The sequence below is a fragment of the Gouania willdenowi genome, chromosome 13, assembly GCF_900634775.1.
Source record: "Gouania willdenowi chromosome 13, fGouWil2.1, whole genome shotgun sequence".
Taxonomy (NCBI): Eukaryota; Metazoa; Chordata; class Actinopteri; order Blenniiformes; family Gobiesocidae; genus Gouania; species Gouania willdenowi.
In genome coordinates this window covers 18,006,320-18,024,912 of record NC_041056.1, presented here as the reverse complement: position 1 = coordinate 18,024,912, position 18,593 = coordinate 18,006,320, and the positions used below count along the sequence as shown (strand labels likewise).

The 18,593-nt window shown below is 37.6% G+C and overlaps 1 protein-coding gene across 1 annotated transcript in view; it reads right to left on the bottom strand.

The window, feature by feature from the left end:
* Positions 1–8,204: 8,204 nt before the first annotated feature.
* The window catches only part of grik4 (glutamate receptor, ionotropic, kainate 4), a 381,843-nt gene continuing 371,454 nt past the window's right edge, over positions 8,205–18,593 (bottom strand). The window contains exons 16-21 of the mRNA XM_028464526.1: positions 16,193–16,366; positions 15,744–15,909; positions 14,613–14,838; positions 13,143–13,271; positions 12,946–13,064; positions 8,205–9,175 (exon numbers count right to left, since the gene is read on the bottom strand). Of these exons, the coding sequence (XP_028320327.1) occupies positions 8,786–9,175; positions 12,946–13,064; positions 13,143–13,271; positions 14,613–14,838; positions 15,744–15,909; positions 16,193–16,366 (1,204 nt within the window). The 3' untranslated portion in view covers positions 8,205–8,785. The remainder of the gene's footprint in view (positions 9,176–12,945; positions 13,065–13,142; positions 13,272–14,612; positions 14,839–15,743; positions 15,910–16,192; positions 16,367–18,593) is intronic.

Genomic DNA, 18,593 nt, shown 5'->3' with positions numbered 1-18,593 from the left:
ACAACATGGAGACAGACTGAGGGGAAGCCATACGTACATATGACTGGTATCCATAATTCTAATTTCAGAGGAAAGTACGGAAAGATTTATGAGGCTAAAAGGATACTCATTAAAAAAAAGAAAAACACATACATATTAAAAGGTACAGAAGAAGAAGAAGAAGAAGAAGTTGAACTTGGTTCTTCCCTTGGATGTCCACAGAATTTAGTGTGTTTTCATGAACTTAAAGACAACTTATGCATATCAAAAAAGAAAAAGGACTGAGTTTTTGTTAGTGCAGAGATAAATAGATACTTTATTCATCTCCAGAAGGGGGAATTCAAGTGCCCAGTACCATACAGCATATGCCATACTGTGCATTCCACACATACTCACAAATAAATAAATAAAAGGTTAAAAAGTTACGAACAATAGTAATAAAAGTGCACATTAGCAGGACAGTCTTATAGCAGCCGGGATAAAAGACCTCCTGAACATCTCAGTCCTGCTGCGCATGGACAGGATCCTATCAGCGGCTACTTTTTTGTGCAGGGCAGTGCTTCTTAAATGGGGGTACGTGTACCCCTAGCGGTACGCAATGGAGGGGTACTTGAGAGCGAGAGAGTTGAAAATGAACCAATAAAGTGTCAGTGTTGGTCCCACCACAGGCCTTCTCCAACAGAGCATCCTTGAGACAGATTGTTCTTTTTGGAGATACAATACCTCCCACTCATTTTGTTAAACCAATACACACATCACATGTCTTTGGGGTTTTTTTTATTATTATTGGCATGATGCTGCTTAGGGTTGGTCTAACTGTTTCCCTTTTGTGCATTAGGACAGGCTTCCAGTGTAGATCAACAAAGCTCAGTGTTTTGAATGGATTCAGATGGCCAGGTTTGTTAAAATGAAAAAAAAAAAAAAAAGCCAACAACCTCTAGTTATTCAAACCTGTTTTACATCAGCACATTCCTGCAACAGAGCAGATATCAAGTGTAACAATAAAATGATGAAGTATGAATGATTCTAAGTGACAGAATCTCTCCTCTCATTTCTCTCATTGGTGTGTTTTGCAGGATACGCTCGACAAGCCTCACTTCCCAGCTGGCCGTGGCTACTTCGACGTGGATGGAAAGACAAAAGCACAAACCTTCATCGATGTCACACTGAGTTGTTGTGTGAATTTGATCTGAATGCACCGGACATTTAAATGGCAGGATCTGTTCTTCATGGGAGCAGCTGTTCCTTTCGATGAGACACTTTAGTTTGATGTTGCATCTACAAGTTGGTTGTGTATGCTAGGATTGTTGCATCTGTAGCTCAACGTGAAGTGAAGTTGGCAAGAACCTACATTTAAACACCAGAGGTGGCAGAAGTACTAGTTTTCAGAACTCAAGTTAAAGTATAGATACTTGATTTAAAAATGTCTCTGGTCAAAGTAAAAGTACTGCAGTTGCTCCCTTACTTGAGTAAAAGTTAAAAAAAAAAATACATGCTACTAAATGTGCTTAAGTAAAAAAGTAAAACAAATGTTCCTTCAATAATAAAACATGGTTTTTAAACCAGCAAATTCCATATCTTTTATTTTACTGGTACATGGATACAAGTTAAATCTGTTACCTTTGAACACCTGGAGAATTTAGCACTTATAATAAATACAATTTGTAAATAGTGTTTTTTTTTAGAACTTGTACAAAACTGGTACATGGAAATAAATTGTATCTGTTATTTTTTATGAATGCCTGGAGAATTTAGCACTCAATTTGTAGATAAAATGTTTTAAGAAGAATGCAAATGCTCAATTAAACCCAGAGCAGCTTTGAGTTTAACATTTTTATAAACTTGAAAATGTAACTATAAAACTATGGGAGTTGCCTAATAGAAAAAAGCTCATATGACCAAAATTTTGCGTCTTTTGATGTTGTGACGTCATCTTCGAAGATTTTATAAGTAACTAGCTCATTTTTATTTTTTTTAAATGTAAGGAGTAGAAAGTACCTATATTTGTTTAATAAAGTAAGGAGTAAAAGTAAACATTTGCCATGCACTAAAGTACAGTAACCAAGTATATTTGCATTTTGTTACTTGTCACCTCAGTTAAACAGTAACACATATAATAGATCTGTAATAGTATACTGTCATTCGACTTTAAAGATTCTGTGCTATTGGTTAAATGTGGCACACTGTCATAGCTTCAGAGGATGTAAAATGACAAGTTAAATAACATTATCCAAACAACAGTTCAATAAATGCTGCTGCTGTCACACAGTTTGTCTGCTGTAGTACTACACATTATCCTCTAGATGTAGCAAATGGCCATTTATGGATGAAAAGATGAAAACCAAAAGAAATAATTCTTGAAGAGGAATCAAGTAATGGTTCTTCATACAAATGTAATGTGAAAAAAAAAAAAAAAACAATGGTTAATGATGCAGGAAATATAATTTTGGTGCCTAGCATCAATAAATGTAACCCATCCTGAGGGCAGCAAGATGTGCAGCTTTTACATCCAAGTCTGTGGTTTTCTTCATCTTTTCCAATGCACCAGTGCTATTTTCTTTTTTCTTTAAATCCAAGGAATGAATCATTTACTCAGGGATTAAGATGATGCTGTTTTATGACAAGCAATTAGCATAAATCCTCAAGAGGCTTTTGTTTGAAAAACAAGATTTTCTTTTGAATATCTCTGTGAGGCCTTATTTCCTGCCAAATGAAGCCGAGAACAAAAGACACTGTCACATATATCATGTAGGCCTATTAATGCACAAATCACATCTGCTTAATGTTACACGTTCAAATCAAACGAGAGTATCATATATACTCCAGCTATTTTATATGCCACCACACATTTGGTACGTCAGCTGAACGTGTTATGCATTGCTAAATCAATCCAGCATAAACCTTTGATTTTAATTCATGATGATTTTTTTTTTTTTTTTTTTTTTGTGAATGGAAATATTGGAGCAGAAGCTTAAAAAAATAAGGGGTTAACAATACAGCCACCCAAAAAAATAAAATAAAATAATAATAATAATTTTTTTAAAAAAAATGCACAATTCACATATAAATATATAAACACATTAACTGGAATCCCACAATCCCAACATTACTAATTGTGAAAAAAGGAATGCAGTATCTCTGCTGTACCATAATAATTTAGAATATAATTTAAATTTTGTTCCACATTGACAATAATGGTACTGATTTTAAATGTTATGCTGTCAGTAATTGTTTTATAAAAGCAGAAAGTGGGTATTGCATCCAAAGGCGTGGATATATTTAATAGGCTCTGCACCATTCAGCTCTGTCTGCCTGCTTTTATTTCTCTGCTGAAGAGCCAACAAAGAATTCTGGCTCCTGCACCTAAACAGAAACAGGACTCAGCCATCTGTTGTCTCTGCACAGCTTCAAGGTAATAATGCAACAAGATGGCCTACAGCTAATGACTCAAGATGTCCACAGTGTTGGGACAAGTACACAGGAGAGAGGGAACGTACATAAACATAGATTTACACACACACTCTCTGACCCCTTTCCTTTGCTCTCTCTAGAACAAACAGGTAATCAATGTTTTCTCATCTGTGTCCCATCAATCAAGACAGCAATGAAACCTAACTGAATGAGAAACCTTTTTTTTTTTTTTTTTTTTTTTTTATTATTTCTCTTGAATGACAAACAATGTCAAGATGTTTTGGTCAACATGTCAAAATGACTGTCAGTGAACAAAAAGCAGTGTAACAGCCTGTAGGTGAAGTGTCACCTTTGTGAACATACAACTTGGAATAAAACAATAACAGGCTTTCTGTAGTTACCCACCTGTCAATCAATAGAAAACCTGTATTTTTTTTTATTTTTTTTTTAATTATGCACCAACCTTACTGTTATGGTCATTACTTACATCGCTAATGCAGATCGAGTAGTGATTAACAAACTTAGGCAGATGTGTACATTTCATGTTGTAAGACGACCAGCAAAAAGAGAAACAACTGTTTTATCAAGTGACGCAAACATGATGGAAGAAAACAATGTGGGAACATTTATAATTTGCAAATAATAAATAAATAAATCACATTTAGCATACATAGAGGTTCAGTGTATGTTTTGGTCATTGAATTGTCCGTTCAAACAAAAACAAAAAACTATTGGTTATTTAATTGATTTTTTGTTTTTCCAATTTTTGAAACACTAAAATTGAAATTAAAGGCAAATTTATTTATTGTGGTCAAGAAGTGATAAACACACATTTAAAAAGCGGTTGATTTTCAATTTTTGTTTCTAAAAACCAAAAAACAGAAATACCAGTGGAAAAAAACAAAAAAACGCCCGTTTTTCATCATGATGAGACCTGAAGTTGTTCTTTTCAAAATAAGAGCACATATATGAGAACGCTGGTGTTTTTTCTGGCGTCAAAATACTGTATATGAATTATCTCTATATTTTCCCTACTGTTTAAAATGTCTTTGGAACCGTACTGCAAAATCATTTTTGAACAGGCAAAACAAGGCTAGTCATCTGCAGAAATCGCTGCAAATAAATCGCACTAAAGTGGGAGTGGAATGAGGTTTTCAGTAAGACATGTGAGGAGATTTTGCACAGAAAATGGTTTCCTTTTCTGAACGGAAAATTCAATGACCAAAACATACACGAGTGACCATACAGGGACAATACTTGCTGGGATGTCTTAGTTTGACAAAGCCTGAAGACTCTAAATGTGGAAGATACTCAGTAACAAAATAAATTAAAAAAAATAAAAAATAAAAAAACTATAAAACTATAACCTGCTTCTCAATTGGTGTCTCAATGAGCTAAAACAGGATGGGAGCTTGAGGAGTGAAGATTTTCACACACTTCTGCAGGCACTCAGTACTCATCATGTGCTCCATAAATCACAGAGCAGCTTGGTGGTGGTAGTGGTGATGGTGGTGGTGGTTAAAGATGCACTTAATTTATGGTCCAGGATCCCCGGAGGCAAAAGTAGCACCACGAGCACGGTGAAATAAACCTGAAGTGTCAGTGACATACAGGTGGTGGTGTGCAGTCTTTTTTTGGTGTCGCAGTGTGAGACTCATGTTGGGCGGCTGGGGGGGGGGGGGGGGGGGGAGAGAGAAGAGAAACAGCTCATCAAGACGGCGAGGAGCTGTCACGGAGAGGTAGAGAGAGTAGACGGCTGCAGTCGAAAAATCACAGTGATATATGGACTGTGAGGAGACGCTTATATAGCACATGAGGGATTGTTAAACTTATTAGCCTCTGTTTGATGTTCTACCGACGCAGGCTCGCTGCTGGTTAAAGGATTCACAAGGGTGCACATGTTAATTTGGTTATGGGAGAAAAATGAGAGGTAGATGCATGTGATGCATTTGGTTCACTACACAATTATGCTTACTCAGCCTGAAACCCATACATCTTCATTTTGCTTTTCTTCAAGTGTGTGTCACAACAAAGCAGGTTTACGCCACAGATGAAAGTGAAACTCATGAAGCAAAAAATACTGAGATTCTTACCACAAATCAAAACAATGAACATGAATGTAGAAAAAAGTTTTAAAGGTCTTATATCATGCAAATCAACTTTTTCCAGCTTTTAACCTTGTTACAATGTTTATTCCTGATCAAAAACACCCCTAAAGTATTACTGAGCTTCCTTCCTGCATCTCTGAGAAATTCTCAATAATCCTGCTCTCTGAGCTGCTTCTCTGTCCTCTTCTGAAAAACGAGCGGTTCAAATTCTAGTGACGTCACTAGAATTATGAACCGCCCCCTCCAGGAAGTGCCTGTTGTCGATGCCGCGCCTCCTCGGTGAAAACCGCAGTTCAGGCACCCAGGGAGTAAACATCGTATCCCCTTTGAATTGATGTGACGTGTTTGTGACCCAATGCGACGCAATGGTTGAGGTGATAAACAAATGATTATTATCTTAAATGCACTATTCCTGTATTTAATAAAGATGAGTAGGAGAAGAAAGTGAATTAGCAGCTTAAAACTCTGGTGAGTGTTTGAAGCTGCTGCTGCTTTTGAACTGCTTTTTGGCTGAAAACAACAACGACAGTGTGTGAACAGCAAAATCGCTTTGGTGATCACCACAGAGCGAGTCGTGCTGGCAAGTCAGTGTATAGACACGCCCACTCATGATTATGCATAAGCAGGCAGCAAACAGTTACCGTTGGTCAGAAAGTGACTTTTTCAGAGGCTAAAACTCTGGAAAACAGACGAGTTTGGGAATATACACCTCAAATACTATGTTTTTGGGGTTTTTAGAAAAATGGAGAAAGAAAAGTATGATATGAGACCTTTAAGAAATGTCTAATAATAATAACAACAACCCTTAATCTGACCAGGATATTTCGGCAGAGAGCATTGCCTAATGTTTCATTTGGGTTTCTTTTATTTCTTACTTCAATGTTCCTCACAACTTTTAAGGTAATTGGCAATCTTATTTCAACTACGGATGATTTAGCACCCCAAAAAAATGTTTTCAGTGTTTCTACTGAGAGCACCAAGAGAGCCTTTGATCATTAAGGAAGTTAATAGTGACTTTCTGCTAATGAATAGAAACGTTCACTCTGCATACAAACAAAAACAGGAGCCGTGTTTTCCTTGATATTTAACATTTAACAATTAAAACAGAGCTGATTTACCATTTATGAGTCAGAATATGCTCATTGACAACCAAATATAACCAAAGCACAGAAAAAACAAACCTGTTAGCGTGTGGGGATAGTTGAGCAGTAAGTGAACATTATGATGTATTTAACGCATGGAAAAATGGTGATTCACAAACACTTCCCTGCACAAGTGGGAAAAAATTAATTAAAAAAAAAAAAAAAAAAAAAAAATCGAGGAGGCAAAGGCGAGCTATTGGGTTGTCCCATTTTTTTTTTATGAAATATAGCTTCGTATAGTCTCTTTTTAGTGCCCAGTTCAACATATTTTTTGTCCAATTTTTCAATATATGTCAGTTCATACATGGGAGATTTTATGACATTGTTGTGTGGGATTGGGAACCTTGGGGTGAAACATCTAAGAAATAAAGAAAAAACCCGCACATACACACCATAAAATGATAGCAACACTTCAGGAGAAAAAATCCCAACAAAACAAATGGGTGGATAGACGACAGTATCTCAACGAGACATGGTTTTTGATTTGTTTCCAATTTCACACACAAAAATAAGCACATAGTTGATGGGCATGGCGAATACCCTTTACAGGTTTTTCCAGATCGAAAGAACATAGGCAGGCAGTTTGTCACCATGACAACCTGCAGGTCAAAGTGACAAAGACAAAGAGTGACAGCAGCAAACATAAAGCAGAATGGAGGCTGCAGCACTGTGACCAAACTATTGAAGATATGTACGCTAACAAATTCTGTATTTCAGATGAAAATTATGAGCTCCTCATGAAAATGGCTCGATAAGCATTGAATATCATAATGCAAAGGTCAAGTTACACCAACTTTTTTGTGCAGAGAGAAAATTGTGGTGATCCTGCTGAGGGGCAGAGCTGCTGACAAGATGCCAATAATCATTTCCTTTCAACAAAATAAAGTCAAACTGAATAAAAAGCACAAATCTTTTTCCTTTAAGCTTCGGCTTGACTTTTAGTTTCAAATCACAACTCGAGCTGCAGAACACAACAAATGTTTAACAGTTTTGATGTCAGTTCGCATTAAAAATCAGCTTCCTAAAACCAGATATTACAACCAACGCTTGGTTTGGGCGATGGCAAAAATAAATGTCTGAAAATGTCAAAGCATATCAACGCAGATCTGAACTGAAATACTCCTTGAAGCGGTGTGTAAAACATCACAATTGATAAAAGTTTAATGGGTTTGACATTTAAAGGAACAGAAGCCCACTGCCCATAGAAACAAGCCTTTACTTTTAGCAGACGTGTTCGAGCTGTATTTTGTTTTTGGATTTTTGAAAAGGACAGAACGTCTGTGTCTTACTAAGAAGGTGAGTTGAGGTGAAAGATCCTTGTTAGCAGCAAAGGAAGAAAAACACGACTCTTGTGTGAAACAATAAAGGCAGATGTAGAAGACAGAAAAAAAATGTTTTTATGGATGTCATTTTGTGTTTGCCACCACTTCTACAAACATCGCTGTGTTTCAAAGATACCAACAGATAAAACATTTGTAATAGAATATCACTACTATAAAATAAGTTTTTTTTTTTTTTTTTTTCAATTTCAATCAGCTTTGTCAAACTCTCTGATGCTTTCTTCAGGTGCAAGATCACAGATGATGATGATGATTTTTTTTTTTTGGCACTTTCAAAATAAAAGGATCTGTTGAACGAGCTTGCGCTAGTCTTTTCGTTGGTGTAGTCTTGAGAGGCAATACAGTATATGTTCATACAGTGAATCGTCTGATATAAAAGGAATTAGTTTAAAGTGTTTTAACAATAAAAGAACAATATCCAGTACTGGTATTCCAACAGAGGACAGAAATAACTTAAGGAAGAAAAAAAAGGATATAGCACAATGATAAATGACTGAAAATACTGCATAGTACAAATGCCCCACAGCTGTTTTTGTCCACCCTGTTTTTACAAGGTACAAAGGACCAACGGGGACAAACCACGAGACTCATCAGTTTTTTTCTGCCAGTAGGAGAAAAAAAATATCACCCAAAGGGATTGTTGAATTGACTGCTGGCTGTTGACTCAAGGGCAAAACAAAGTCCACAACATTATCCTCCCATTGACAACATGTCTCCAAATGGCTGAAGCAAAACAGAGCATCCTTGAACCCTGAAAAGAACAAAGGCTGAAGGAACAGTGGGCCCTCTTAGAAGTCACTGGGTATTACTCAGGTTCACTGCTATTTGACGCCTTGTCCCACTCTATGCTCTCCTCACTGTGTGTGGGAGAAGGAAGGAGACCCGTGGCCGCCGGAGGGCGCATCCTTAATCCCTGGAAGCGTCTGCACTCAGGGCAGATACGGATGTGGCTGCATCCCCGCGCCACCAATGCAGCCTCCTGTGCCAGTCTGTGGGAGAGCGGCTCAGGCAGTCCGGTGCCCCCGCACAGTTTACCGTTGCTGAGGCTGACGGCTGCAGCTCGCGCTCTGCGTTCCTCCAGGGGCAAAGGTCGAGGCCGCAGCATGGAGGATGGCCGTCGGCGCCTCACCTGAAGGCTGTCTCGACAAAGAACGATGCCCTGGAGCTCCCTCAGCATCTCCTCACACACTGACTGCTGCAAGCATAAACAACGGGAGGAAAAACACAGGGAAGAGGGGGATAAGAGAGAGGAGAGAGCATGAAAAAGGCCAGACAACTGACTGACCCATCCATAACAAACTGATTGACACAAAAACACAAACATTTCCTTGTTCTCTCGACTTGAAACAGACAAACAAACAAAGAAATAGTAAATAAAGACTGAGCCGCCAGGAACCTTATTATGAAAAAACATATATATGACATATCAATGACTAACTTATTGTTATACATGCAACATATACACAGAGGTGGAAAGAGTTCCGATCTATCCGACAGTAGAAGTACCGTTATTTAATGAAAATTGAAAAGTACAAGTAAATCATACATGAAATACTCAAGTACAAGTAAGAAGTAACGCAATTGAATAGTACTCAAAGTAAAAGTTACTAGTTAGTGACTATGGGGTGTCCCGATCCGATATTGATATTGAATATTGGTCCGATATCAGCCAGAAAACGAATATCGAATTTTATCCAACTGCATCTAAAATCTCAGAGACAAGCGCTCCGATATGTTTTTGTTGTTTTAGTCCCCGCCCTCAGTTATTTAATCATATACTGACAGTCAAAAATAACTGAAGTGAACTTGAATTGTTGACTATTGTTCTCTGTTTGAGTAACATCACTTGATCAAGCCTTTTTTAACATTCCACACTACAACATAAGTAATAAAAGTATGTATGATTCGTGCTGATATGGTATTGGCTCGATATAGGTATCGGACAATACTCAAGGCTGCAATATTGGTATTGCATCGGAAGTGAAAAAAGTTGTATTGGGACATCCCTACTAGTTACTTTCACCCCCACGTTTATTTTTGAAAATAAATCTTACCACGGTTCCCTTGCATACCGTAAACATCTAATTTCCATAAAGGCATCTGTATAAAGGTTTGTTAAAATGTATAATTCTTTTTTTAAATAAAAATAACACCAATTAATTCAATTAAAAATAAAATAAAAAAATGATTAGGCTCTAAGTATATTTACATTTATGAACTCTATAACTGTGTTATGTCAAACGTTTTATGTGAGTAACAACATAATAGGTATAAACCACAACATGAACCCAAGAATGTGGCTTTGATCAAAAATGGCTCAACTAAAAACATATGGATTATGTTCAATATGTGCCAACAAAGACCATGAAACGTAAATAAAAAAAAATAATCACAAAAAATTATGAATTTACTTAGTAACGGTTGGTTGTAGAAATTTAATCAATACTTTACTTCTTTTAAAACATACTTAAGTACAAGTAAAATGACTCTTTTAGAAATATACTAAAAAAAAACCACCCATAAAAGCAACTCAGTTACAGTAACGTACTTGTAATCCATTACTTTCACCTCTGCATATATATTACATCAATCATGTCCATTACAGACAAAACACTGCAGCTCAACACGAGACGATAGAAAGTGAGTATGGATTCAACAAATGCTAAACATTAGCAAAACGATGACTGTGTGACAAAGATATGTTCTTTCCCCTGGGCCACGCATACACACACGCACACACACACACACACACACACACACACAGACAACACACACGCACACAACGCACACGCACACAACGCACACACACACACGCACACAGACACACACAGACACACGCACACACACACAGACAACACGCACACAGACACGCGCACACACACACACACGCACACAGACACACACACAGACAACACACACACGCACACGCACACAGACACGCGCACACACACACACACACAAACACACACACACACACACACACACACACACGCGCGCGCGCACACACACACACAGTTCAGATGTTGGTGTTGTGCTGATTAAAAAAAAATAAAAAATCACAGAACTGTATTCATATTTTCACATTCTAATTGTTTATTGAAGTAAAAATCACAGTGTGAAGGTCAGACATTTATCAAAGATACTTAAAGGCATCACATTAGATATAATCAGATCAGGGCATACATAGGTTTCACCAATCACTGAACATGTTTTAAGTTATTATTATCACTATAATTGACTTCAAAATTGAGTGAGGAACAGTTATTTTTTTTAACCATACCTTTTCCTGAAAGTAAAGTAGGAATGTTTCATTATTCCTTACATTTGGCAGGACTCGGGAGTCCAAATTTAGCTATAAAATGTGGTTATTCACCTGGTTATTCTGCTACATTGCTGTCCATCATCACAACAGTTTTATAGCCCAGTGTTAATAAATGCAGTATGCTCACTCGTGTGGGCTTTCTCATGTATCCCCGACACATTGAAAGGCACGTGTCAATTTGTGTATCCCCTGGAAAGTGAATTTCTTAGACTAACATTCATATGTAATTGTAATCATTACACATAAACATCATTTATACGTTCACATGAGTAGCTAATTTCCCTAGCTTACTATTGGTTATATTACATTCTTTTCTAAGTCACTACAATGATACATCACATTGTGTGTGTGTTGTGTGTGTGTAGCTTTTCCTGCAGGTTTGTAATAAGTGGGTTGTTATACTTTGTCTACGCGTCTTAATCACATCCAGGTGCGTTGTAGCAGAAAGACATTTTTTCATCCCTAAATTCTGTCACAGCAGAACGTTTTATTCATCAGTTTGATTACAGTTGGGCAAATCTGCCTTTGGAACTAAAATATACCAGGTTGGAAATCACTGCATTTTAAGGGGATCAAAGATGGTGATTGATTTTATGTTATATCCAAATACGGCTGGGTGACAAATCGAGATTCAAGTGATATCGAGTTTTCTGTTTTAGCAATATAGCAAGTCACAATATCACCTATATCAATATACTGTATATATATATATATATATATGGTTTTATAGCTTATTTTGTTTTAAAATACTCGTTTTAGTAGTCGCAGCTTGCACTTCTTCTTAGAACTCACTCACATGTGCTGTCTCTTACGGTAGTCTCGTCTGTTAGGGGAAGAATTGTACACATTTGTCTACAAGCATGAAATTTGGCATACTTGCAGTTTTTGACCAGATGAAATAAAATCTGGCAGGAACCGGAGCCAATTCTCAATGACGTCGCCATATGAGACAATTCAAAATGGCAGTCACCCAAAAACAGGTTGTTCTGTTACTAGTCAACCAAAAGTCACATAATTCAAATTAAAAACACATTTCTAAGGTTCTGGTCTGGATGTCAGGGATTCTAAATATGATGCCTATTTGACAGTAACCAATATGGCCACCTGTGAATATCTAATATTGAACATTTACAACCAAAAATGTCTTTGATTTACAACATAGAAGTCTGACATCCCAGATCAAGGTATCCTTAATTTCTGAGAAAAAATATCCGGATATGAGTTTTGGTCCATATCGCAGAGCCCTACTATCCTATACTATTGCTATAAGGCTATTTATTAAGTTGTACATTTTTAAAGGAAAAAGAAGAAAAAGTAAAAAAAAAGCCTATTTCTTGGAAGCCGAACCTGATATTAACCTAATGACCACCAGTATTGTCAGTGTTAGTATAATAAGAACAGTGTATGGAGCTCATTGAGGATACACAGGCCATACATTCATGCTTTTTGGTGATGTATATATCTGGATATCGGTTGATTATTTCTTAATAGTTGGAAGAAAGGAAGAAGGTTTGAGGCGAGGTGAATGACGATTAGGCTTCCTGTTAATGCCGTGCACTTTGTCTAACCGTGCAGCTCCATGTGGGGGGCCAGGGAGGGGAGAGGGAGACAAAGCAGATGCAGGTTAAATAGCCCTCTCTCACCTCATTTACAGGAGTATGCCTTAACATCCAGACAAACTCCAACACTGCCATGAAGATAGCCACAAGGAGCCCACACACCAGCACCACGAAGATCCCGCCAATGTTCTCCATACCCAGACCTGTGGAGACACAAGGCAGAAAATCAAGACAAAAAGGGCAAATTATTTAATAAAAGGTTATACAAGAAAAGACAAAACCTTTGGCACGATGGTCTTCCTCTTTTGGACATTTCCCTCCATCCCACCATTTCCTCTTGAGGATCTCCAAACGATTGTCCTCCTGCAGTTTGAGGATGGCGAGGTCAAACTCATCACGGTACACAGACCCTGGAAATAATCGAAAAGGAAAGCTGACTGCTTCATCCAAACCTGAAAAGATCTCATTTAAAAGTGCTTTGGTGTCCGTCTCCTGCCAGTGGTTGCATTTTATACATTAAATAACATTTTCTGAACTCTTCTTCTGATGTGTTGCCAAGTCTTAATTAACTTTCAGTGTTGGATTTAACAGCTCACAGTGATTATGCAGCTTATATGAAGGTCAAATCGCCACATGTGATCTGGAACATCATAGTCTAAAGGGAAGGAGTAAAATGTTTAAACATTAAAGGAAATGAAATGAATCAAGTTTACTTTCAGGTGTGTTTTACCCTTCAGCAGTTTGTCTCTACCTGAGATCAAAGAGGCAGTAAACTCACTCTGAGACAAACAACAATCGTACAAAATGGTTTCATTTAACAGAAACAGCATCTCAAACTCTCGCCTTCTTCACATCATCAATAAACGATTTCAATAAAGCTGACCAGCAAGTCCATTAGTCTCACCTTTTTAGCATCTTTTTACCCAAAACAACAGCTATTAAAAAAAAAAAAAGCTTAATAATTGTATTTATTAATCGATTTTGCTGAAATATAAATGATAGAGGCTGTTTTAGTGAAACACTTCTGCTTTTATTAACTCTATATGTCTCTTTTAAATTCAAAATAAATAAATACAAAATAATTATTCAATGAATAATGAAACAAAGAATCAAGTTGGGGTCAAAGGTAGTTGGTTCAATTCCCCAGCTAAGTGTTGCAGGTGGATTATTATCTTTTGTTTGTAGTGCATACAGAGAAACGCAAGCTATTTAAAAAAAAACAAAAAAAAAGCTTAATAATTTGATTTATTAATCATTTTTGGTTGAAATGTTAATTAAAGAGGCTGTTTAAGTGAAACACTCACTTCTGCTTTTATTAACCCTGTCTGTGTCCTTTAAATGTTTTTTTTTTTTTTTTTTTAATAAATAAAAAAAAAAAATTCTTCAACAAATAATGGAAAAAAGAAACAAGTTGGGTTTAAAGGTAGTTGGTAAAAATAGGCAAAAAAAAAAAATGGTAAAATGGTAAAAAAAAAGATTTTTACCATGTAAAAAAATTGAAAATGAGAAGCACATTAAAATCAATCTTTAATATTAGCTTTTTTTTTTTTTTTACCTAAAAACAAAAACTAATGAACAACAAAGAGGGGAAAAAAACTATTTATTTTTCTCTCCCCAAAAAATAATGATATATTTTGTGACAAATAGTAAGTGTTAGAAGGTTGTTTTTTGTGTTTCTTTTACCAAACAGAAAAGTTGAAGGGTAGATATCAGGAGGGCCTCATCATATTCAGTCTGAGTTCTGCACTCACCCAGTGGCATGCCGATGCCGTAACCTTTGGTGTCCAGCAGCCCACCAATCTGAGTCAGGTTGCAGTTCCTCTGGCGGTAGTACTCATTCATGGTGCTTTCCAGCAAGTAAGCGTAGTTAGACTTCAGGACACGAGCGATCCCCTCTTCTGTGCTCTTCACAAACACACTGGGCTGCTTTGAGTGCATGAAGTTCCACATTCGCTGGTAGGTCTGGTAGCGGGAGTTCTATAACAATGTGTTGGGCACTTTGTTAGCAAATTCATAGAAACACCTTTTCACAGACACAAGGTACAGATTTGTCAAACATTTTAACTTTTTTTTTTTTTAAACTCATTTCCTATAGACTCCTTTGTGGCTGGAGGTAAAAACAGGAAACGCTGATGGCTAAAGACTATAAAGGCTAGTAATGTTACAGCTTTAGAATGTCGACTTACTGTGAGTTTGGCTGCCAGATTAAGAGGAATGACGTTAGTGGATGTAAAAGTTTTATAGGATTCCAGCGGACACTCGTGCTCAGAAAAACAAAGACAATTGTGGTTTTGCCTCCAAGCTAAGCCCCGCCCAACAAAATATGTCACAATGTTTACAAACAATCAAAGGGTCTATAAAAAGACACCTATTTTGAGTTATGGACTTCAATAACTGACTGAACACACTAACTCTCCTCTATTTTCTCTCACCGTGTCTATTCTGAGTTGTTATGGTCAAATAAATATAAAAGTGCCAAAAACCCCACAAGAACAAATATTTTTTTCTCTCTCCTTCTTCAAAACAATCATTCTCTGTCTCTGATTCTGGTACCGCCCTTCTTTTTCAGTTTCTCCTCTTCTTTCCCTGTCCGAGCTTAAATCTTGGGAAAATAAAAGAGGTAAGTGTGGGACCTGGACAGAGCCATGTCTCCCTAAGGAAAGGGTTATTGAATGGTTGTAGTGAGAAACGGACAGGAAACAGTTCTAATTGGTGGTCAGAGAGTGAAGACAGGAAGGACGGGAGGTTGATGGAAGGGGATAACATCAGAGAAGGCCCATTGATTGCTTCAATGTGTGTGTGTGTAATCGTTTAGTGTGCTCGATAGAAAAGGAAGTGGATAAACAAAGTGCAGGATGTGGTAGAAGTACGTGACCTCTGACCTGAAAAAAGGTCATTGTAGATCCTCCATGCATTGAGCCATACTCTATAGATGTCTGATCTGCCAGGTCATCCACGGACTCAATTGGCACCTCCATCCTCTGGACGGTTAGGAAGGCGGCCAGGTTGGCGGTGTAGGATGAGATGATGATTAATGTGAAAGCCCACCTGTTCAGAAAAGCAGAGGACAAGAGCACATGTATTCAGCTTTAAGTCTATGTAAATGAAGAGGGTGATGTATGAAGACGGATTGTCTTGGTAAAACTGCAGGAGGATTCAAATAACCGAGAGGAGAGGACACAGCAGGACATGAAGCGGATGGTTAAAGGGAGGACAAGGGACAAAGTTTGGTTTGAAGGACACACCTGGATCAAGTCTCCGATCACACCTTGAAGACTCCTTTCAAGATATCATATCAACTGTAGTCCATTAATGGTTGTGTGATACTAACCATACTCCACTGACACAGCGGGTGGACAGAGCTCGGGGAGCGATCGTGGATCCTTGTTGCATGAAGCCCCCGACTGGGAACCAGAAACTGTTGCCAAGCGAGTACTGGTTAATCAGCAAGTTACAGCGTCCCTTCAGACATGGATGAGGATTGTACCATTCATAAGGCGTCAATCTGGAGATGACAAAACAGTAGCATAAGGAGGGTTACAACCAACAAGACAAAAGGCTGAATGAAAGTTGGGAGAAGAGCAGAACTCAGAAACTCAGTATTGATTGTTCGTGGGTTAGCGTTAGGTTTTGTACAAATAATTTATAGCTATTGCTAAATTCCAACTCTTGCCTTAGTTGGGCTTTAACATAAGATATTATAATACATTCACTAAAATATAAATGTATACTCATAAAAACTGGATACAATCATCACAACGCTGAATATGAATAAAAGATAGTAATATTGTAATTGAACTTAAGTAATTGAGAACGTAATTGTAATTGACTGTCAGGGGGAAAAAAAATAATAATTTAAATAAATAATTTTATTTGTAATTGAAAAAAATGCAGGTTATTGTAATCATAATTGATTTGTAATTGAACATGGATAAATGAAAATGTAATTGTACTTGAAAAAAGGAAATGATCCCAACCATGATTGAAACAGATCTTGAGGGTAAAAAAACTCAAACAATCAACTGTTACAAAATCAGGCATTGTAGGATGGACTGATTCAACGCACAAAACTCAAATTGTAAACAAATCCCTCTGTATTAGAGTAAGTAAATCTAAAGGAATTAACACCTTCTCATTAAGACGTCTTTTAGGTGTTTTTCTGAATCAGAATCAGCTTTATTTGTCATTGCACACATTACAGAGCAACAGAACAACAAAATTGAATTTCAGTTTCATCCCATCCAAGAACAACATAGAAAGAGAATCACATATAGGACACTTATAACGTGGGGAGACAGGAGAAGGGAACGGTGAGTCACCACAAGAGTGGCGCCCCATATTTAGATGAAAAAAGGGGTAACAACAAAAGGATAGGTGAGTAGGGTAGTTTTAAACTGAATTCCCTATTGTAGAGGTCATTGTAAAGCTTGTAAAAAACCCTCCTTTTAAACCATTTTTAATTCACACTTAAAGGTCCCATGTTAAGCTAAATCGACTTTTCTGTGCTTTAAACATGATAAAGTGCTATTTGTGCTTCATACACATGCCCAAAGTGTGTTTTCATTGATTCCCTCAATCATTAGTTAGAAGGTGATTTGCTCCTTTCATACTGCAGGGTGAGCCCAAACATCTCGCTCCAATTTGATGACACGTTCCCACTTTGATGATGAATTTGACACGGCACTGAGCTGGAGAAGGAAACTCACTGCCGTGATTGACATGTAAACAGACACGCCCACAAAGGTGAGCATTTCAGCGTCCTTCGCACAGTGCTATATATGTATTTTCTACAGTCTATGTATGTACCATTGAATGCCCCGCCCCCACGCTCTGTCTCATGTTTATAAAGCAGCATGAGCTCGGCAACGGAGTGGGTGGGAGGTGGGCGGGCCACGCCCACTCATAAATATGCATAAGTAGGCCGCCAATCAGCCTGTTTGTGTAGATTTGCTCAGAAAGTGACTTTTCAGAGGCTAAAACTCTAGAAAACAGGCGAGTTTTGGAAAATAAACCTCAAATACTATGTTTTTGGGGTTCTTAGAACAAATGGAGATGGGTGAAAAATAGCATGACATGGGACCTTTAAATCCTGTTTAATAATTTTGAAATGTGGTCCACTGTTGGTCTTTTCTATCATGACAGCTGCTAGTGCGTAGCATATATCAGGCTGCAAGGGAACATTAGGTCCTCAAATTTGATTGTGACAATCAGGAAAAACACCCAAGCATAAGAACTTTAGTGCATGAGGTTGTTAAAGGCTGAATTGTGTAAGCTAAAAGAACAAAACAGAGTGTAGGTATAGTGATGATCAGTAACTCTGTCCTAGGAAAGAATAAAAGAAAAACAGGCAGAGGGGATTAGGAATGCCCTTTTTTTCATTGATGGAGCGACACAGGTGATAAATGTACTGGTTCATTTTGCTCAAATTGCTGAAGAAGACAATGTTGAGTCAAATGTAAGAGTGTCAAAATACACAGTAGACGGCAACAGTTGTGTATGAGTCATATTATTATGGCACATGATAATTCACAGCAGTTTTGCATTTTCCTCCTCAACTAGCAGGGGGCAGTGTGACGCTAAAGACCCACCCCTCACACACTGGCTTGTTCTCAGTCGAGGAGGAACAAGACTGAAGCAAAGGCGCTGATGCCGGTTTTGCATTTTTCAGCATCTCACCGAACTGCAATAAGCTGTTGATACACTAATGTGGATATTTACACGTCAGTTCCTTA